The sequence below is a fragment of the Phoca vitulina genome, unplaced genomic scaffold, assembly GCF_004348235.1.
Source record: "Phoca vitulina isolate PV1807 unplaced genomic scaffold, GSC_HSeal_1.0 scaffold79, whole genome shotgun sequence".
NCBI classification, from domain to species: domain Eukaryota; kingdom Metazoa; phylum Chordata; class Mammalia; order Carnivora; family Phocidae; genus Phoca; species Phoca vitulina.
Window position 1 is genome coordinate 619,613 of NW_022589782.1, and position 23,265 is coordinate 642,877.

General features: G+C 55.3%; 1 protein-coding gene across 1 annotated transcript in view; it reads right to left on the minus strand.

Annotated features, from left to right (window-relative positions):
* The window catches only part of ADAP1 (ArfGAP with dual PH domains 1), a 59,153-nt gene extending 43,692 nt beyond the window's left edge, over window positions 1-15,461 (minus strand). The window contains exon 1 of the mRNA XM_032394019.1: window positions 15,286-15,461. Coding sequence (XP_032249910.1) covers window positions 15,286-15,367 — 82 coding nt within the window. The 5' untranslated portion in view covers window positions 15,368-15,461. The remainder of the gene's footprint in view (window positions 1-15,285) is intronic.
* Between the last annotated feature and the right edge of the window lie 7,804 nt (window positions 15,462-23,265).

A 23,265-nucleotide genomic window follows, 5' to 3' on the forward strand; every position in this document is an offset into this window, starting at 1 on the left:
CCCCCCCCCCCCCACCGCCAGGCTCCAGAGACCCCTCTCATCTCCTCTCCTGGTTGTAAAAACCATACTTGGGAGCTGAGTGCATGTGGAGGTCACACAGCACTGGGAATGTTCTAAATGCCACTGGGCTGTTGGGTTTTGATGGTCAATTTTGTTATGTGAATTTTACCTCGGGGAAGAATAAAACAGAAACAGAAAAATATGTACATCTTCGGCTGTCGGCTACTTGGTGTCTACCTCCAGCCTTTTCTCCGGAACGTTCCTCAAGCTCAAGTCCCCACTTGCGGTCTGTGGCAACTTCTCGATCGTAACCCCTCACGCCAGCAACTGGTCTCCACCCTTCTTCCTTCATCCTTGGCTCTAAACCGGAGTGTCCCCATCTCTCCCTGTCCTGCGCCCCACAGCCCATGTCCCAGCACATCCTATTCCCCAAATTTCAAAATATATCCAAGATCTGACTTGGCACCGCACCACTGCCAACGCGCTAGACTGAGCCACTGTCTCCTCTCATCTGGGTGACTCAGAGCCCTCTAACGGCCTCCCGGCCCACCCTCACCTCTGTCGGCCCAGGACCCTCCCCTACAGCGGGCACAAGGCCCTACGTGCGCCATACCCCCGGCGAGCCTGTCCCCCCACTCTCCTCTCCGGACACACTCGCTCCTTGCCTCTCCTTTGAACACACGAAGCTCAGGGCTCACAGTGGCGGGGGCTACGCCCACCCCTCTTCTGGGGGAGCTGTCTCCCCTCCTCCACGGAGAATTCTGGATAACCCCAGCACCAGAAACCCCAGGGTCTTCTTACCCACCTCTCCCCACATCCCCTTCCGGTGACATCCTCCTGCTCAGGGAGCCCCAGACCTCACCACACCCCAGGACCACACCCTAACCTTGGTCACTGCCACCTCAGTACCTGCCCTCACCCAAGGCCTGCCCTGATGCAGGGGGCCACTAGTCCACCCCCTGCCCCTTTCCACGTTGCCCTGGGTCTTCGCTGCGCTCCCCCATCACACCGTGTACAGCCCATCCCTCCACCAAAGCCTGTGCCCGAGGAGCTGAGTGTTCTAGAGAAAGACACAGGACCATGTAGAAGGTGCTCGGGTTAACGTGGGACTCGGGAAAGGTCTGGATGGCAAGCTGCAGTCACCTGTGATCAGTGTCAGCTCTCAGCACAGGTGCACCTGCCCCTCCGGAGCCCTGGCCCCAGTGGGCAGCTGTGCAGTGTCCCTGAAGAAACCACACGCGGGCAAGAGCCAGGATGGGCAGCAAGGACCCTGTCCTCCAGGTATCGGGTCAGTGCTCTGTTCACTGATTGCTGCCCCTGGCCAGGAGGGGGGCAGCCCCTTCCCTCCAGCTCACGTGACTTCTAAGGATTTAAAGGCCTAGGACCCCCACCTTGGAAGACAGACATTAAAGAGTGGGCAAAACAACCGCATATAACAGGAAAAATTTACAAATGAACACAGAAAAGCTTAGAAGAGACCCGAGAAGGGGAATATGGGCACTCAGTTGGCTGAGCACCCATTTCTTGATTTCGGCTCAGTTCATGATCTCAGCATTGTGGGATCAAACCCCGTGTTGGGCTCCAAGCTCAGTGCAGAGTCTGCTTGAGATTCTCTCTCTCTCTCAGCCCCTCCCACTCACGTGCTCTCCCTCTAAAATAAATGAATAAAATCTAAAAAAAAAAAAAAAAAGACCCAAGAAGATATTAAGTTTACACCTCAGGCTGATCCTTGGCAGACAGTCTACAACAATCAAAACAAAACAAAAACAATAAACAAAAAGAGTGACTAAGCCAGCAAGCCCTGGGAAGAGGGGAGAATCTGATTTCCAAGTGCCCACATTATTAGTTTCAAATATCCAACAAAAACAATCACGAGGCACACAGAGAAACAGAAAAGCATGGCCCATTCAAAGGAAGAGATGAACAGAATCTGTCCCTGATGAGGATTTAGTGGCAGACGTATTACACAGATGTTAAAAAAATTTTTTAATGTGCTTGAAGAACAAATGCCATATGTGAAGAAAGTCAAGAAAACAACGTACAGACAAAAGGGAAATAGGAATAAAGACAGAAAATCTACAAAGAAACCAGAAAGAAACTTCTGGATGTAAAAGCACAGTAACTGAAATAGAAATTTCACCAGAGGGATTCAAAGGCAGATCTGAGCAGCCAGGAGAAAGAATCAGTGACCTTGAAGACAGGACAATGGAAGTTATGGAGGCCGAGAAACAGGCAGAAAAGAAGATGGAAGAAAAGCAAACAGACTGTAAGGGGCCAAGCAATGTGCATGGGAGACACAGAAGGAGAGAGAGAAAGGAGCAGGGAGAAGATCTGAAGAAATCACGGTGTGAGGAGACGTGAGCGCAAACATCCACGAGACTCCATGAACTCCAAGAGGCCACTCATTGAGACACACAACTGTACCACGTCCAAAACCCAGACCCAAGGATCGCGAAGGCAGCAGGAGGAAAGCCACTTGTCACAAGAATCCTCAAATAGATGAAAAGCAGATTTCTCATCAGCAACTTCAGAGGCTGGGGCGCCTGGGTGACTCAGTGGTACCGAGCAGGGAACCAGCCTGCTTCTCCCTCTCCCCCTGCTACTCCCTCTGCTTGTGCTCTCTCACTCTCTCTCTCAAATAAATACAATCTTGAAAAAAAAAAAAAAAAAAACTTCAGAGGCCAGAAGACAGTTGGCTGATATATGCAAAGTGTTCAGAGGAAAAACACTGTCAACCAGGAATCCTATTTCTGGCAAAACTGTCCTTCAAAAGTGAGGGGAAAATCGAGATGTTCCCAGAAAAACAAAAGTCGAGGGTGTTCGTGACCAGAGCGGCAGCACCACAAAGCCATATGGGGAAACAAAAATCTCAGGAAGGTAAATACGCAGCAACTATAGAAGCTAGTGTTTTATAACAATGGTTAGTTGGCATTCGATGGTATTAAAACTGGTTTTCTACATGATTTAAGAGACTAACTCATTTGATAAAAAAAAAAATATTAATGTAAAACTTAGTACTACTATAACTTTGGTATTTAACTCCAGATCTTGTTTTCTACATAAGAGACTAATGCATTTAAAATAATTATTATTTATGGGGCACCTGGCTGGCTCAGTCAGAGAAGGATGCCACTTTTGATTTCAGTTGGGTGGAGAGATTACTTAAAAAAAATGAATGAATGAATGAATGAATGAATGAATATTTATGTCTTGGAGCACACAACGTGTAAAGATGAAATACTGTGACTTCGACAACCAAAAGAGTGCCATACAGACAGCTGTGAAGGAACAGGGTTTCTGCACGTTACTGAAGTTAGACTACTACAAATTAGATTTAGGAGGTTATAAATTTAGGATGTTAAATGTAATCTCCATGGCAACAAGGAAGAAAAGAGCTATAGAATATACACAAAAGGAAATTAGGAGGGAATTTAAACATTTCACATAAACTAAACACAGAAGACGACAGGAATGCAGGAAACGAGGGACAAAAAAAGCTGTAGGCCACACACAACATAAAGGGCACAAGGGAGAAGGAAGTCCCTCCTCACCAGCGTTCACATTACAGGTAAAGGGATGAACCTCTCCAGGCAACAGGCAGAGAACGGCAGAACGGACAGAAACACGTGGTACAACCACTGGCTGTCCACGAGAGGTGCGGCCCAGATCTAAAGACACAGAGGGTCGGAAGTCAAAGGATGGGAAAGGATACCGTGCGTGGACAGCCAGCAGGAGAGAGCTGGAGTGGTTTCACGAACATCAGACAAACAGACTAAGTCAGGAAAAGGCCACAGGGATGAAGGAGGACAGTCTATGTGAGTAGAAGCCTCGATACAGCAAGAAGATCTAACAATTACATTTACGCATCTAATGACAGACCATCAAAGCATAGGAAGCCGAACCCGACAGAGCTGAAGGGGGACGTCGCCAGCCTCGAATGACAGCTGGAGACCGCGATGCTGCACTCACACTGATGGACAGAGACATCTGGCAGGAGTAAGGAAACAGAGGACTTCACACAACCAACCAGATCCAGGACGGCACACGCATTCTTCCCTAGGGCCCGCGGGGCGTCGTACCATTGTACGGGATCGACCACACGTGAGGCCGCAGATAAGTCTAGATCGATTTTATTTTATTATTTTTTTTTTTTAAAGATTTTTATTTGTTTATTTGACAGAGAGATAGAGTACAAGTAGGCAGAGAGGCAGGCAGAGGGAGAGGGAGAAGCAGGCTCTCCGCTGAGCAGGGAGCCCGATGTGGGGCTCGATCCCAGGACCCTGGGATCATGATCTGAGCCGAAGGCAGCCGCTTAACCGACTGAGCCACCCAGGCGCCCCTCTAGATCGATTTTAAAAGGTAGATGTCTTACAGAGTATCTTCTCTGGCCACAACAGGGTGGAGTTAGAAGTCAACACAAAGAAAACTGGGACATTCACAACGTGGCGGAAATGTAACACACTTTTAAACAACCAGTGGATCAAGGAAGAGATCACAAGGGAAATTAGAAATGAAATGAAATTAGATGAAGGAAAACAAAACACGACACCAGAACACGGGATGTAGCAACGGTGGTGCTAACAGGGAAATCTGTAGCTATAAATGGTGACATTACAAAACAAGAAGGATGTCAAACCAACGACCGAACTTACAACCGAAGGAACTAGGCAAAGAAGAAACTAAACCCAAAGCTGGCAGAAGGGAGGAAATCATAAAGACTGGAGTAGAGATCAATGAAATGGAGAAAAGAAAACCAGTAGAGAAAATAAATGAAAGCAAAAGTTGCTTCTTTGAGAAGATCAGTGCATCGGCAGGCATGCCTTGAGCTGGATGGTCTAAGAAACTGACTCAAGTCACTAAAATCAGACACAAAGTTGGGGACGCTGCTCCCAGAAATAAAAAGGTCTATGAGAGCGTGCTGTGAACAACCGTACACCAACAACAGGGTCACCTCGATGAAGTGGACAAATTCCTGGAAACAGAAAACCCACCAAGACTAAATCAGGAAGAAATGCACCATCTGAATGGTCCTATAAACGAGTAAGGAGACCTAATCTGTGATCAAAAATTCCCAATAAAGAATAGCCCTGGCCCTGATGGCTTTACTGGTGAATTCTACTCAACACTTAATAACCAACACCAATCCTTCCCAAACTTTTCCAAAAGAATTGAGGGTGAGGGACGTCTGGGTGGCTCAGTCATTGGGCGTCTGCCTGCAGCTCAGGTCATGATCCCAGGGTCCTGGGATCATGCCCCGCATCGGGCTCCCTGCTCGGCGGGAGCCTGCTTCTCCCTCTCCCACTCCCCCTGCTTGTGTTCCTGCTCTTGCTGTCTCTCTCTGTCAAATAAATAAATAACAACTTAAAAAAAAAAAAAAAGAATTGAGGGGGAGGGAGCGCTTCCTAACTCATCCGACGCGGCCAGCAGAACCCCAGAGATACTTCGAGAAGATCACAGACCAGTATCCCTTGTGAACACAGAGGCCGACACCCTCAACAGACCACTGGAAAACAGGACTCGGCAGCACATTAAGGACGACGCACCACAACAAGTGGCTTTATTCGTGGAAAGCACAGAGGGCTCCCCGTGAGGACCTGCCAGTCGTCAGCAGAACGAGGGGAAGCCCGCACGATCGTCTATCTCAACTGCTGCAGGAACAACATTTGACCAAACGTGACGCTCTCATAAAAGCACTCAACAAGCCAGGAACAGGAGGGACTGCCCCCCCACAGCACCCGCCGTCTCTGAAAACCCCATGGCAACCGTAATCCTCGGTGGTGGAAGACTGCCAACTCCTCCTCGAGGAGGAGGAGGAGCAAGGGGAGGGTGCCTGCCCTCACCACCTCCAGTCCGCACGGCACTGGCAGCTCCGGCCGTAGCAACCAGGCACGAGGATGAGGGAAGAGGCATCTACAGTGGAGAGGAGGGAGCAAAATGATCTGTTTGCGTACGACATGGTCTTATATGCAGAAAACCCTACAGACTCCACAAAGGAGTGTCAGAGTAAGTGAATTCAGCAAAGTGATGGGATACAAAGTCAGCACATGAAAATCAGTTGCGTTTTTATTTTTATTTACTGATTTCTTAAGTAATCTCTACACCCAACATGGGGCTCAAACTCAGCACCCTGAGATCCAGAGCTGAACGCTCTACTGAGCCAGCCAAGGGCTGTAGTCAGTTGCATTTTTATACAGATTGAGCAATCTGAAAGTAAACTGCAAGAACAAATCAACTTACAATAGCATCAAAAACAATAAAATACTTAAGAAATAACCAAGCAGGTAAAAAAAAAAAAAAAAACAAAAAAACTTGTATGATGAAAACTATAAAATGTTGTAGAAAGAAAGTAAAGACATAAACACATGGAAACATATTCCATGTTCTGGATTAGAAGACTTGATTCTGTCAGAATGTCAATATTACCCAAAGTAAATCAAAGACTCAATGCAATCCCTACCAAAACCCCAATGATATAGTTTGCAGAAATGAAAAGCCCATCCTAAAATCCACATGGAATCTCAGGGGACCCTGAATAGCTAAAACAATCTGGAAAAAGAACCACTAACCTGGAGGACTCACACCTCATGACTCAAAATCTAATACAAAGTTGTAGTCATCAAAACAGTGTGGTACCAGCATAAACGACAGACATATCGACCAGTGGAACAGAATAAACCAGGAGATAAAGCTTCGCATAGATGCTCAGATGATATTTGACAAGAGTGCTAAGACCACTCAATGGGGAAAAGATAGATTTTTCAACAAGGGGCGCTGGGAAGATGCCCACATGCAAAAGAATGACACTGGACCCTCACCCAACAGCATATACAAAAATTAACTGAACATGGATCAAGTACCTAAACCTAAGACCACAGGCCCACATGTTGGGCCTCAAAATAAGTCTTAATAAATTTAAGAAGATTAAAATAACATGACTCATCTTCCGACCACCATGGTGTGAAACTAGAAATCCATTACAAGAAACCTGGAAAATTCACACGTGTGTGGAGATTCAACAACATGCTACTGAATGACCAGTGGGTCAAGGGAGAAACCAAAAAATAATTGAGACAAATGAAAATGGAATATAACACACAGAAACTCAGAGAGCCCAGCAACAACTGTGATGAGAGGGAAGTCCACAGCGGCAGGCGCCGGCCTGGAGAAACGAGAAAGGTCCGTGATAAACAGCCTAACTCGGCACCACAAGGAACTGGAGGGAGAACGGATGAAGCCCAGGGTGCCCGGGGGCACAGCTGATTAAGTGCCCGGCTCTTGGCCTGGGCTCAGGTCGTGATCTCAGGGTCGTGATGTCAAGGTCGTGAGATGGAGCCCCACACTGAGCTCCATGCACAGCGTGGAGTCTGCTTGAGACTCTTTCTCCCTCTGCCCTTACCCCACTCGAGTGTGCTCTAAGAAGAAAAAGGAGCAAGAGAGAGACAAAAAGATAATAGAAAGATCAATGAAACGAAGAGCTGTTTTTTGGAAAAGACAAACAACACTGACAAACTTCAGCTAGACTCACCAAGAAAAAAAGAGAGAGGACTCAAATCAATAAAATCAGAAATGAAAGGGAGACCTACGACTGAGACCGTGGAAACACTGAGGATCGTACGAGACTATCATGAATAATTACATCCCCACAAATTGAACAAGAAACTAATAAATCCCTAGGAACGTACAAGACTGAATCATGAAAAAGTAGAAGATCTGAACACATGGATTAGTAGCAAGGAGATTGAATCCGTAATCAAAAACCTTTCAACAAACCTCCAGAACCAGATGGCTTCACTGGTGAAGTCTACCAGCATTTAAAGAAGCAATACCAATTAATAACAAAAAATAGAAGATGAGGGAACACTTCCAAACTCCTTTTATGAGGAGAGCACTACCCTGATGCGAAAATCAGACAAGGACACCACAGTCAGGGGCCAACACCCCTGGTGAACACAGATGCAAAAGTCCTCAATGAAAGATCTGCGAACTGAATTCAACAACACATTAAAAGGATCATACACCATGACAGAGTGGGATTTACTCCAGGGATACAAGTTTGCATCAAGAAATCCATCCAAGCAGTCTCTCCTTTGCTGTCCTGCCCGCTGATCCCTTGCAGCATGTTCAATAAACATCTACGTCCTTAGGAAGAAAAAAATCAATTTGGCATCCACAAATCAATTAATGTGATATGCTCCACTAACAAAAATGAAAGATAAAAATCATATGATTTCAAAAGACGCAGTAAAAGCATTTGACAAAATTCAACATCCATTTATGAGAAACACTCTGAACAAAGCGGGTACAGAGGGAACGTACCTCAACACAACAAAGGCCACGCAGGTCAAGCCCCCAGCTCACATCACACTCAACAGTGAGAAGCTGAGAGATTTACCTGTAAGGCCAGGAACAAGACAAGGATGCCCTCTCTCTCCACCTTTATCCCATCTGGTACTGGAAGTCCTGGCCAGAGCAACAAGGGAGGAAAATTGGTAAAAGGCATCACAACCAAAAGGGAGATAGTAGAACTGTCTCTATTTGCAGATTATTCCACTATTTCTACACATTATGTGTAGAAAACCCTAAGGATCCTCCACACACGTGTACGTACACACACACACACACACTAGAACTGATCAATGAATTCGGTGAAGCTACACAACACAGAGTCAACGTACAGAAGTCAGTTCTGTTTCTCCACACTAATAACAAACCATGAGAAAGAGCAATTAAGAAAACAATCCCATTGACAGGTGCATCAAAAATAATAAAACACCCGGGAATAAAGTTAATCCAGGAGGTGAAGAGCCTGTATGCTGAATGCTATAAAACCTTAAAGAAATTGAAGACACAAGTAAATGGAAAAACAGTCCGTGCTCATGGTTGGAAGAATTGATACTGTTCAAATATCCATACTACCCAAAACAATCTACAGTCCAATGCAATCCCCATCAAAAGTCCAATGGCGTTTTTCACAGAAATAGAGCAAACAACCCTAAAATTTGTATAAAATCACAAAAGACCCCAAATAACCAAACAATTTTGAGAAAGGGGAACAAAGTTGGTGGCTTCATGCTTCCCAATTTCAAACTATTTTACAAAACTACAGTAATCAAAATACTATGGTGCTGGCATAAAAACAGACACATAGATCAGTGGAACAGAATAGAGAGCCCAGAAATGAACCCACCCATACATGGTCAATTAATCTACGACAAAGGAGCCAAGAATATACGACGGGGACAGGACAGTCAATTCAATAATTGGGGCTGGGAAAACTGGACAGCCTCACACCATACACAAAAATCAACTCAGAATGGATTAAAAACTTGAGTGTAAGACCTGAAACCATAAATCTCCTAAAAGAAAACAGTAAGCTTCTTGACATCGGTCTTGGTGAGGATTCTTTGATTAGGCAACAAAAGCAAAAATAAACCAATGGGACCGCATCCAACTAGAAAGCTTCTGCACGGCACAGCAAATCATCAACCAAAAGAAAAGGCAACCTGTGGAATGGCAGAAAATATTTGCAAATCATATCTAATAAGAATATCTAAAAAAATATAAAGAACTCACACAACTCGGTAGCAAAACAAAACATCAAAAACACCCAACAATGCAATTAAAAACTGAGAAGAGGCTCTGAACAGATATTCTTCCAAAGGGGACACACAGGTGGCCAGCAGGTCCACGAAAAGGTGCTCATCACGATCATCAGGGAGATGCGCATCAGGACCGCGGTGCGATCCCCCCCACCTGTCAGAATGGACAGTCACTGTCCAAAGGACAAGAAGAAACAAGCGTTGGCGAGGATGTGGAGAAAGGGGAACCTTCGTGCACTGCTGGTGGGAAATCAAATTGGGGCAGTCACTGCGGAAAACAGCATGGAGGTTCCTCAAAAAATTAAAAATAGAACTACGGTGAGATCCAGCAATTCCACCTCTGTGGAGGGAAACACAGACACTAACTGGGAAAGTCGTCTGCACCCCCGTGCTCACTGTGGTGTCTTTCACCATGGCCAAGACACGGAGTGGCTAAGTGTCCACAGATGGACGAGTGGACACCGAAGATGCCGTGTGTACATATACACTGGAATAGTATTCCGCCACAAAAAAGAGGAGAACCTTGTCCTTTGCAACAATATGGATGGATCCTGAGGGCATTATGCTAAGTGAAAGGAGTCAGAAAGAAAAAGATAAATACCATATGTGGGTCCGAGGAAAAAACCCCTGAACTCATCGACACAGAGAACAGCCTGGTGGTTGCCAGTGGGGTGGGCGAGATGCGTGAAGGGGGCCGAGGGGCACCAACTTCCAGGTAGAAGATAAGCAGGTCCCGGGAAGTAACGCACGGCGTGGTGACCGGAGTTAATAACACCGTGTTGTATATTTGGAAGTTGCTAAGAAAGTAGATCTTAGAAGTTGTAACTCTGTGCTGACAGACTGTTCACCAGACTTACTGCAATCATTTCACAATGTACACAAACCCCGATCACTGGGTTGTGCACCTGACACTAATATCATGCTCCATGTGAACTGCACCCCAATTTCATTTTATTTTTTTTTTAGATTTTGTCAGAGAACAGCGCACAAGCAGGGGGAGCATCAGAAGCAGGCTCCCCGCTGAGCAGGGAGCCCGATGTGGGGCTCGATCCCAGGACCTGGGATCCCCTGGGATCATGACCTGAGCCGAAGGCAGATGCTTAATGACTGAGCCACCCAGGCGTCCCTGCACCCCAATTTTAAAAAGGAAGGAATTTTGCCACATGCTATCACGGGGCTGGACCTGCAGACACGAGACAAACACCATGGGACCCCACTTCTCTGAGGGACCTGGAGTCGTCAGGCTCACAGAGGGCAGCGGGGGGCCTGGGAGGGGGCGTGTTTTGTGGGGACAGAGTTTTAGTCGGTGAAGGTGGAAAGTTCCGGAGACAGCTGGCTACACAGATGCGAAGGCGTTGAAGGCCCTGAACCAGACACACCCACATGGTTAAGCCTGTCCGTTCTAGGTTATATGTATTTTAACACAATAAAGAGAAGGGGGGAAGAGCCTGTCTCAGCCACTGCTCTGGGCCTGACGGGGCCACAGGGAACAGCCGCCAGGAGGGCAGGTGACAAACCCACGCCTGCCAGCCTGGTGCAGCCCCCTGTGGCTCGTCCGTGGGGGAAATGGGGCCGAGCAGCCAGCTCACAGGTGTGGGGAACAGCGCTAGCAGGCCCCTGACCCGAGCAGGGCTGAGTCAACAGCAAACGAGGAGGGCGGGGCCCGAGGGGGGGCAATGTCACCCCCTGCCTTCCCGGCGCTGCCTCGGAACAACCAGGCCCAGCTCACCACCCTGGCCCGCCCAGCAGCTCCGAGTCCCCTCTGGGGCAATCTCAGCCTAGTGAGTGTCCCCGGCATGGCAGAGCGGGGTGGCTGAGCCTCCCCTACTGGGGTGGAGGGGGGCAGCTGCTCCCCAGCCCCCCACACACGCGCGGGCACCAGGGGCCTGCTGGCCTGTGGCCGAGCACAGAGCCAGCTGAGGGACACAGCCTGGAGCCCCCCAGCCCTCCAGCCCGAGAATCGCCTGTGACCCAGCCATCCTACTCTTCCGGCTCTGCCCCAAAGACTCAGACTTGCACCCCCGCGTCCACAGCGGCCAAGAGGGGGAAGCCACGCAGGTGTCCGCTGCTGGACGGTGGGCCCAGTGTGGGGCGTCCATATCACAGAAGCCCGGACACGCGAGCGTGGGAATGAGCCAGAAACAAGGCGAATGCTGCAGGACCCACTCACTCAAGGTCCGGGAGCCGTCAGACCCACAAAAACAGCAGAGCCGGGGGGGCAGGGGGGGCCGTGTTTCCCGTTTACAGGATGCTAAGAGCTCTGGAGACAGACGGGGATGGTGTACTTCATGCTCCCGCACACCTAAGACTGTTACGAGGGGGGCGGCTCAGTGGGTTGAGCTAGGACTCCTGGTTTCAGCTCAGGTCAGGAGCTCCTGGTGGGATCGATCCCCGCCTCAGGCTCCCTGCTCAGCGGGGAGTCTCGGCTTCCTCTCTCCATCTGCCCCTCCCCCTGCTTGTGCAAGTCCACACGCATGCTCTCTCTCCAATAATGGTTAAAATGGTAACTTTTATGCATATTTTACCACAATAAAAATAATCATTTTTTTAACCCAAGAACCAGGTGAGTTGCTGCCCCAGAGATGGGTGCTGCCCGCCCAGCCCACTCCTCAGCAGCCCCCTGCCAGCCACGCGCCCACCCAGGAGACCCTCTCCCCAACGAGGCCAAATTCCTGGAATTCCCCCCACCAAGCTGCTCTGCCCTGGCTTACAGCAAGTTCAGCAAGTTCGGGAGAGTCCTGTCCGCCGCGAAGCTTTCCCGGGCTGAGCGAGCAGCTTCTGCTCCGAGGTCACCTGCCTGGCTGAGCAGGCACCACCTCCGGTCGTGGCTGAGCCGCAAGGACCGGCCCCCCGGCCTCTCAGAGCCAGACCGTCTGGGTCCTGGCTCCGGAAACGTGCCTACAGAAGCCTGCGTGCAGCCGTCCCAAACCACCTGTCTTGTCAGAAACGAGGACCCCCTCACGGCGCCGACCGTGCGCGTCAGAAGGCCCAGGTGCTCTTAGAATTGGCTTTACCTGGAGTTTCCAGGTGACACGCATCAAAGGACCACACGATTATCACCCACAGCCAAACCCAATCGAAGACGTGAGAGCCCCCAAGTCCTTCCGGGGCATCGGACCTGAGGCTCAAAGGAGAGAATCTATCATTTGTCCCAACTAGGTAGGCAGCTTGGAGGACGTGCAGAGGCCCACCCCCCCTCCCTTGACCCCAAGACAGAGACCCCCACCCAGGCCTTGCAGGGGAAAGGGTTGCAAACGCACCCACTCCCTCAGGCCTGTCACTTCTCTGGGAGGCTGTTAGCTGGGTCCCACGCGCAAAGGAGTGGGGAGCCTACTACTGGAGGAAGTCCTGTGGGGCTGCAAGGACTCCCTCACCCCACCTCCTTCCCAGGAGCCCTCACCTGGCCAGTTGGCCCGCGAGGGCCATGGTGGTTAGAGGTGGCCCAGGCCTGCCCCCTGGCCCCGGCAATGCCCTGCTGCTGGCTGGCTGTGGTCAGGCAGGGCAGCCATGAGCCAGTCCGTGTCACCACAGAGTGGCCCCCAGCCGCCCGTCTGGGCGGCGGCAGGCACGGTGGCACAGAACCTGGACAGACCAGACGACTGCATCCAAGCAGCAGAGACTGTGGGCGGGCATTCCACCGGGGTCATGAGGGAGGAAGCAGGGCAGCAGGCCTCACCCCCGACGCCCCTGGAGCAGTGGGGAAGGCCAGCAAGGGCGGCAGGACTATAGCGCCAAGAGACCTGCTCTGCCTTTGAAGCCCCACATCCCCCAGGCGGCTCAAGTTTCCAAGGCCTCAGTTTCCCCAGCTGTGAAATGGGGGCGATCGCCAGCATCTTGCCTGTTCCACAGGGCTGCCCGACAGATAAGGCAAGATGCTGGTGTCATGTGCCAACTCTGAAAAACCAGAGGCTTGGCCCAATGCCTGGGAAAGCTGGGCTTGTAAGAACTGACCGCTCCGGAGCCCAGCGTGCCTGCCTCGGGGCAGTGGCCTCTGGCTGAGTGGGGGGGGTGCAGGGCATGGCAGTGCCCACTGGGAGGGGAGGGGCCCCTGCAAGGCCCAAGAGGCCAGGAAGCCCCCTGTCCCACCTGCCCACCCCACGAGATCGCTGGAGGGAGGCTGTGGGTCCAAAGACGCTGCTCCTGAGCAGTGTACCCGGGAAGGAGAGGGACAGGGCCAGCTCCCCCTCCCCCGGCCCCCTGCCCGAGGCTGAGAGCCTCTCCCTGGCGCAGCCCACTCTCCTGAACAAGGGAAAGTGCAGGTCTAGAAGAGGGAGGTGGGGAGCGTGTGAGCGGAGCCAGCCAGCGTGCAGGAGCAGAGCACAACGGTGGTGCCGATGCTGCCCCCCACCCTCAGGGTGGGCCCCGCGGCTCCCCGGCTCAGGAGGCCGGGGGAAAGGCCACCGCAGTCTGCCCAGCTTCCAGAGAAGACTGCCACTGGCTGCGGGACACTCTAGCTCCTGGTATAGCCTCTCTTGGCAACACTGTAGCTGACCAGCGGATTCCCAGGACCTGGGGCTGCCAAAGGACCCCCCCCAGCCCAGTGGGTGGGCAACAGAGGAGAGCTGGTGACCGGGTCCCTTCTGGAGTGCCCAGAGGCTGCGTGTCTCAGACTGCCGTCTCAGGACAAACACAGGCCCCCTCCTTGGGGGGCTTGTGCTAGGTGTGTTCTGAGGAGTCTGGGCTAGGAGCCCCCAGTGGGGTGTCCAGTGTCCCCCTGGAGTGCCTGGGGGACAGCCCTTGAGTGGGGCCACCCTCCACCCTGGGGTGACATGAGCAGGTGAGGCTGCCCCACCCCCACCCTCAGCAAGGACTAGGGGCTGCTGATGGCTCAGAAGCAGGGTTCTGCTGGCCTGGAAGCTCAGCCCGTCCTTTTCCTGCCAATCCCAGGACAAATCGCCCCAGGAAGGGAGGGGAAGCTCCTCAGGACTCTGGCACCTTGGAAATCACCCCAGAGCAGGGCCACCCGGGAGCAAAGTCCAGGAGATGCCCGCTGGGAGGATGGGTGCAGGTGGACCGGGAGCTTCTCACATGCTGCACCTGCTGGAGGGCCCCACCTGAACTGGCCACCTGCCCAGAGCAGCCGGTTGCCAGGGTGGGGAGGGGGGAGCCCTTTCCTAGGGCTTCCTCCCCCCAGCCCCCTGCTCAGGGCGCGTGCAAAAGGGTGGCCCCAGGCGGGGGGGGGGCCATGACGTCACCTCCAGGTGGTGGGGAGCCAGGTGGACCCCCACACCCACGCACAGAAGCCCCCGGGCGGCTCGCCCTTTCTCTCCCTGCAGACGCTCGCCCGCGCGATTTCCTCTTTCTCTGCGGAGCCCAGGTTTCGCAACGCGGCGGCGGTCCGTGGGTGACAGCGAGACACGCAGCCCGGGGGGAGGGGAGGCGACACAGCCACAGGCCCCGGGGCCGCTGGGAGGCGACGTCCGGCTCCATGCAGGTGCACCCCGGGCCCGCGCCCCCTCCCCCCGGCCACGCAGGCGCCGCAGCACCCCTCCCAGTCCCCGGGGCTGGCATCCAGGCCGGCACCCACCCCGGGCCGCACCCATCCCGGCCCCGCACCCACTCTCGCCGGCGCCCACCCGGGCCCGCGCCTCCCAGGGGCGCACCCACCCCGCCCCGCATCCAGCCTGGCCCCGCACCCACGCGGACCGGCCACGAGCCTGGGCGCACCCACCCGGCCCGCACCTACCCGGGGCGCCGCAGTCGGCGCATCTCGTGTTCCCCGGCCGCTGCAGCAGCTCCAGGACGGCCCTTCGCCGCTCCTTGGCCATGGCCGCGATGCTGGCCGCCCGGGATGCCGGCCCGGGCCCGGAGCGTCCGCCCCGCCGCGCTAGGGCCCCACGCAGGCTGCCCGCCGCCCGCGGCCCTGCGCCATCCTGGGCGGCCTCAGTCCGCGCGCCGGTTCCGCATTCCTGCCGCCGGGCCCGGCTCCGCCGCCGCCGCCGCCGCTGGTGTCTCCGCCGCGGCCGCCGAGCGTGTGCCGGCGCGGGGCCCGGGGCGCACGGCGCGCTCTGGCCGGCACGGCCCGCGGGCGGCCCCCAGCGGCGCGGGCGGGCGGGCGGGCGGGCGGCCTCCTTCCGCGCCCAACCCGGCCCCCAGCCCGCGCGCTTCAGGACCAGCCCCAAGGTCTCCCCGCTGCCCACCCGCATCTGAGCGCAGCGCCACCGGCCACACCGGTGGGGGGCTTGAACAGGCCTGGGGGGGCTCCTCCGCGCGGCGCTGGGGGCGGGGAACAGGTCCTGGAGACCTACTGTGTGCAGGGCAGCACTCCTGGCGCGGTGGGCGTGCTGGGGATGCTGGCTGAGGGAAGAAGGGGTACCAGCTCACACCGTCCCTGCCCCAGGGAGGAGTCGGCCAGCAGGCCCCACCAGCTGTGGGGGCTCAGGCCGCAGAGGGACAGGACAGTGGGGGTCCCCATGCCCAGGATGAAGCCCCACTGTTTTAGGAGGCCAGGGACCCAGGAGTGAGTGCGACAGGAGGGATGGAGGTGACAGGTAACAGGTGTCTCTTCCTCTGCCTGACTCTGCACTTTTCCAAATTCTTTCCATCCTCTTCTTAAATTATGGATGCAATAACACATCCAATTGAAATAAGCATCACACTGAAGAACTATAGCTCCTCTCTACCCCCGTCCCAGGCAATTCTGAGCCGAACGCTGTTAACCGTCCCTCTGCATCCCTCCAGAATGGCCCCTATCCTGTCAGAACACCAGGGCAGTCCCTAATCCTTCTGACCTGCCACTGGGTTTTTGTGGGGTTTTTTGTTTTTTTGGTTGGTTGGTTGGTTTTCACTTAGTAAAACCTTACATATCTTCCAAGTCAATACATATCAACCTATATTTTTCTCTTTCACTGGCTGCGTTCCACTCAAAGGTCAGCTGGGCCATGCCATGTTCACCCAGTCGCGGGCTGAGGGGCATTTAGGGCGTTTTCCGTCACAGCTGGACGACCGGCCCTAGTCCACCGCCAACATCTCCGTGAGGTTTTCAGGTGGATTCACATCACAAAGGGGCCCTTGCGGGATAAGGGGAAAGGCACCGGAATCACTGGAGGACCCTGCCAGTTGCCCTGTCCCACCAAGTGCACGCGCCGCGCTCCGCAGCCAACTCGGGGAGCACAGAGCTTCCTGGGCAGAACGCGGCACCCCACTCTGGCCTGCATTCCTAAGTCACTAGTCCTGCGGTGCTGTGTGCTCAGCTGACCACACGGCTCTCCGCCATCAGGCTGGAGCCTCCTGAGCAGACGGAAGGCGTTTTCATCTCAGAGCCTGCCGCCCAGCACACGTGAGGAGAACGCCGCTTAACGAAGACGTTAATGACAACGAGGTACAGCTGCCTGGCTAGTTAGCCGGGCACCAGGCGTTAGCTTAAACCCCTCAGTGTAGTTTCTTATTTAACTCCCATTTTATGGGGAAACTGAGGTATGGAGCAATCCAATCAGATGCCCAAGGCCACACGTGGCTTCTACATGTCAGGACTGGGGAAAACGTAGGACTAGAAAAAAGAGACACACACTGGGAAGGCTGCCCGGGAGGGGCCACGGCTCCGCCAGGGGGCAGAGAGGAGCACGGGAGCGCTGAGGGGCCACAGAGAGGTGTCGGAGGAAGAGCAGGTGTGGACCAGGGCTTTCTGCGGGAGGGAACCACGTGAGCAGACAGCCTCGGCCTGTCCGGGGGCGCGTCCTCTGCCTTCTCTGTCTGCCCGTCTGACTGAGGGGGCGACGGCATCGCCAGGGGAGGGATGAGAAAAGAGAAGCCAGGATGTGAAGCCGGAGTCCCCCAAGGAGGCGAGGGCAGGGGCTGCAGGGCTTCCCGGCAAGGGGGCGGCCCCCACTGGCTGTGGTCAAGGCTGCGGAGGAGCACGGGGCCCACACAGGATCCAGATGGTGACAGCACAGCAGAGACACGGGGTCTGCATCTTCTGGGCCTGGGCGGGGACCCAGCAAGACCTGGTGCCCACCTGCCCACGGCCACTGAGCCCCACTGAGCAGACGCTAAGCTCCTTGTGGGCAGCGTCTGCCTGCTCCCGTCCCCACAGCATAGGGGAATCCACACACGGCTGGCCGGCAGGCAGGGGCGACAGGGCCCTGGCCCCCAGCCAGCAGGGCCGCATCTTGGCATTGGCAGGGCGGGCTCTCCCAGGGAAGGAGTGAATGGACGGAGGCTTCCAGGGATCAGGGCCAGGCCTGGGCCTCCTGGAGGGGATGAACCCTGCCCTTAGCCTGATGGAGCAGCCACTTTCCAAAGGCCGATGGCAGACACAGGTCGTTGCCCTCCTTGAAGCCCTCCCCGGCCACGCAGGCAGGATCCCCCAGACGACGAAAGAGACCCCCACCAAGTCCAGGATTTTGTCCATGGACCCCAGAGCTCCTAGCCCAGAGTTTTGAGACGATCAGGCCCAGAGCACCCCATGTTCTAACACCCCCTTGAGGAGAATACAAAAGAAACCACCTCTCACAACTGTTTCCTGTCTTTCTATCAACAAGGTCTTTTTATTCTACCAACTGGATTTCTAAGATCTCCACAGCCGGGACTGGTACGAACACCAGGGAACCTTTCTAGTCCGTGGGATCCCCCCAAGCCCTCTGGATGCGAGCAGCTTTGCAGCCTGAGAATGGTGCTTGGTCCATTCCAGTCCCAGACAGGCTTTCCAGTCCCAGACAGGCTGCCAGGGAGGCGGCTGGAAGCAGAGGGACCTCCATCCTTGCTGGCTTGCAGTCGGAAGTATGAGGTGGGCTGGGAAGATGCGGGGATGCTCTGGGTTTGAAACTCAGCCTTGTCGAGACCCGCACTGGAGAGCAGGCCCTGGGCTTACTGGGGGTCCCAGGATACAGTGTTGGCAGGTGCTGGACAGACACCCTCCGGCCCAGCCAGGGAGACAGGATGGAGAAACCAAGGCTCCCGGAGGTGAAAGTGGCACAGGGGTGCCTTGAGAGCAGGGTGTCTGGCCAAGGCGCCTCCAGGCAGCCAGTGAGATTTGCTGTGGGGCAGAAGAGCGGGCGGGGTGCAGAGGCCAGGGAGGCCAGGAGGGCCCCCGAGGTGCCCAGCAGGGGCGGTGACCCTGAAATGCAGGGTCCCGGAGGGCAGCGCTCCCCACCCAGGGCTGCGGAGTGTCTCCACAGTGCGCTGCTGTTTGCTGGCTTATGCTGGGGGTTGAATTGCCTCCCAACCCCTGTACCTGTGAAGGTGAATGTGGCCTTAGCTGGGGACAGGGTCTTTGCAAATGAGCAAGTAAAGTCGAGGTCATGAGGGTGGGTCCTGCTCCATGACTGCGTCCTTATAAAAGGGGGATCTGGACACAGACACGCATGCAGGGAGAACACCGCCACGTGATGGAGGAGGGGGCAGCGGTGGGGGGGCTCGGGGGCTCGGGGTGCGGCCTGGAGCAGCCCCGGCCTCAGCGCCTCCAGGAGGAACCTGCCCTCCACCCGGGCCTCACGCCTCCACAGCTGGGAGGGAGCAGATGTCTGTAGTTCTGAGGCTCAGGAGCAAAGGAACAGTGTGACGTTGCTTTTCTCAGCCGCTTTCGAACAACAGCGTCAGGAAACGGACAGCTCCCAGGGCTGCCCACTCCTCAGGGGACCCCTGGCCTCTCCTCCCTCCCCCGCCTCCTGCCAACAGTGGGGAGGGTCCAAGCTGTCTGGGTCAGTCTAACTGGGGGTGAGATAAGAGCAAAGGGGCTGGGAGTCCAACAGTCTTAAAGACCCAGGCCCAAGTCTGGGCACATCTTCCTCCCCTTGAAGCCAAGGATGCTCCCTCCACACAGGCTCCTTGGGGCCCCTAGGTTCCCACCTACAACCCTGGCCTACGGCCCGTCCCGGGGTCATGCCTTCCTGTGGGACCCCCTCCTGGTCTCACCTCTTCGTCCTCCCTCCAGAGGCTGATGGGCAAGGGCAGGCCTCAAGGAGGGCCGGGGTGAGCCAGACACACCAGACAGGTGTCTGTGGGCCTGACTAGGGGCCCGCGCAGGGCAGGCCCTGCCCCCAAGGAGGAGAAACAGATCGGCTGTCACCTGTGTTTGCTGGAGGGGACGGGGAGGCCACCCGGTATCAGGGAGGACAGGGAGGGGTCAGCAGGGCTTCCCAGGGTGAGTCTGAGCCAGCTACAGGGAGGGGTCTCAGGCCAACGAGCACGGAGGCCTGGGGCTTTGGGGAGGTCCTGACACAGTCCTGGGGGGCTGGCCCCTGTCCTGAGGGTGTGGGGAGTAAGACAGTGACCGTATGTCTGCCCTTGGGGGTCCACGGGAGGGAGTCTGGGAAGGGCAGGCCTAAGGGTGACGACCCAGGGGAGACAGCTTGCTTATCTGGGTGTGGGGGTTGCGCACACGGGGAGAGGGTGGACTCAGGGCTTTGTGGCCACGGGAGGCACTGGAGATGGTGGCACCACCAAAGCCCACGCAAGATCAGGGAGGGGTCCACCTGGGGACCGTGGGCACAGAAGCAGAGGGCCGGAGACAGGGACCTGGGCCATCGGAGCGCCGGGAGGCTGCAGCAGGCGGGCCACCCAGGAGGGGCTGAGCCGGGGAGAGGGGCCCAGGTGACCTGGGCACAGGGGGGCTGTGCAGAAGGCAGGAGGGAGCTCCCAGGGAAGGGGGGAGTGAGGCAGGACAGCGGAGAAGCTGCAGAGCAGATGGCAGGTGGAGAGGACAAGCTCAGACAAGGAAGCAGCATGAGGCCTGGGTGCCTCCGGCGTCCCCCATCCCCACAGAGGCGGCCCCCTTTCCTTGGACACCGCCCGCCTGTGTCCGCTAGCCCTTTTTCTGTCCGGACACCTCTGTCTCCGGATTCTGGAGGAAATTCTGTAAGGGGGGTAAGGCTGGCACTCCTGCCCGGGACAGGAGAGGGGACACACCCAGCCCAAGGGAGGTGGCCAGCGTGAAGGCCAGTCCCGGCTGCCCCTGGCCCAACCCAGTCCCAGGCACTCAGGAGGAGCTGGGCGAATGCTTGTAGTCCTTGGCTGACCTGGCACCGTCTTTCTGGGCAGCCGGGCCTTCCTTCTCTAGGACCAGGGGGCGGCCACAGCCTTTCAACCGTATTCACGGAGCACCTGCTCCGTGCAGAACCCTCAGCGGTTGGGAGGAGCTAGCCAGCTAGTGGGGCGGAGACAGAGACCCCCAGGCACCCAGCAGAGGCGTGTCCACCCCCTGCCAGCACCCAAATGGTGTACATTGCATCAGCCCTGACCCGGCATGCCATGGGGGCGCAGACCCCAGCCTCGTAACTCACAAGCTGCATGACCAGCAGCTCCCACAGTGGTGTTAGGCGGGGTGTGAGCAGAGCAGGAGCCAGACTGGGCCGGGAACCCTCCTGGGGCCTCACACCCTCCTCTGGCCCCCGCCAGGCAGGGCGGCCACATCCCTATGCCTCTGCCCTCTCTCCTCCGTGGGCCTGCTCCACGACAGCCCCCAGGGGACCCCTGCTTCCGCTGTGGGCCCGGGTGTGAGCTGTGGGGAAAGCCCCCAGCAGGACGTAAGCACGATGCCCAGGGAGCCAGCCCCCCAGGGTGGAGGCTGCAAGAAGGCCACTGAATGCACACAGCCACATGCCTGACCACAAGGAACAGCTTCCTGGTGTGGCCGGGGACAGTTCCCGTTTTGAAGCCAGCCTTATCCAGCGCAAGTCCTACGGCCCCACCCCCGGGAGAAAGACTCATCAGTTTTCTCACCCAGAGAAACACAGAAAAAGCAAAAGAAAGATGCTCCGAGTGGCTCAGAGCTTCGCAGGAGAGGGGCTGACATGCAGGGTGCTCCTCCCACCCTAAAGCCAGAGGTGTGGTAGTTACAGCCCTGCAAGACAGGGGGAGTGGGTCATGGCCACCAGATGCTCTCCACATCCCTGTCTGGGAGTGGCGCGAGCCCAGAAACCCTCTTGGAAGCTGGGGGTTACCAGGGGAGCCCCCGCAGATGATGGGAGGGTGGGGGTGCTAAGGTTTGCTTAGTCGGTGTTGGGGCATCTGAAAACATGTTTTGCTTGGTTTCCCAAAGAGCAACGGCATCTGGAAGTGGGAGGAGGGCGGGTGTGGAATGCTCTCCGGCCCGGTAGAGGGCTGGCAAAGGCGTGGGCCCCGTGCTGTGCCCGAGGCCTCTCCAGGCAGTCACCCTCACGGGGCTGGGGTGGGCCCAGCGAGTGAGGTCCTCTGCGGCTCTCTGCCCCTTGCAGCCATTCCCAAACGTGGTGTGGGGAGAAGGGTGAGATCCGCAAGAGGATATGGGGCCTTGCTCTCTTTCCCTGACCCTGTCCCCTCCCAGCAAGGACACTGAGCAGTGGATCTTAAGTTCACATGCAAATTGAGGCAAAAAAAATTCCAAAAATCCACTTAGAAAGAACCTTTACAAGTCAATAATAAAAAAGGCAAGTGACCCAATTAAGCAACAAGAAAAGGATCTGAACAGACATTTCTCTAAGGAAGACTACCATGGCCAATGTGGACACGAAAAGATGCTCAGCACCATCAGCAGTCAGGGAAATGCAAATCGAACCGCTACTAGATCCTACTTCTCCCCCCCCCACACGCACACACACGCACACACGCATGTGCACACACATGAGGATGGCGGCAGCTCAGTACCAGGAACAAGAGTGGGGAGGGTGTGGGGCCTCGAACCCTCATCCTCTGCTGCTGGGGATGGAAAATGCACAACCGCTGTGGGAACAGTCCGCTGGGTCCTCTAACAGCTAAGCACTGCGTTCCCGAGGGACCCGGCAAGTCCACACCCAGCTACAGACTCAAAGAAATGAAAACACACTCACTCAGTCACTTGTCCGTGAATGTTCGCGTTCTTCATAGCAGCCAAAGGTGGAAGCACCCCAGTGTCCATCACATGAGCAGCGGGCAACACACTGTGGTCCGTCCACACAGCGGAGTATCCCTGAGCCACAGAGGAGCGAAGCATCAACACACACCACAACCTGGGGAACCTTGAAAACGTGATGTTCAGGGCGCCTGGAGGGCGCAGTCAGTTGAGCGTCTGACCCCGGGTTTCAGCTCAGGTTATGATCTCGGGGTCGTGGGATTGTGCCCCGCATTGGGCTCTGCACTGAGCGTGGAGTCTGCTTGGGATTGTCTCTCTCCCTTTCCCTCTGCCCCCTCCCAGCTCATGCGCCCTCTCTAAATAAATAAAGATAGATAGATAAATGCTTAAAAAAAAAACACATGATACTCAGTGAAATAAACCAGTCACAAAAGACACAAGTTGTATGATTCTACTAGTTATAGGAGTTCTCAGACCTGTAGGGTTTTCCCCTTGTGTTCCAGTGAGAACGGAGTGGCTCTCCGTATTTCTCAGGTCTGACGTTATGGCCCCTGTGCTGAGCCCCGCTGAATGAAGGGGTCCTGCCTTCTACCCCTCAGCAGCCCCACACAAGACTAACATCACACCCCCTAGAGGATGGGGAGACTGAAGCAGGAGGCACTGGGTCACATCTCACGGGCTTCTGTCCAGGATCAGATCACAGGCCTGAGGACAGGGTCAAGCACAAGGGACCCCCACAGACCCCAGACAAGGTGGTTCAGAAGCCTGCAGCCTCATGAAGCACAGGGAGGAAGGTGTGAAAGCACTTCATAGTTTATCAGGTGCCACACACTGCAAACAAAGTTGACTGCCTCTGAGCCCATCTGCCATGGACACAGTCTATGAACCAATACATCATGACAAGCCTCAGACAGATGCAAG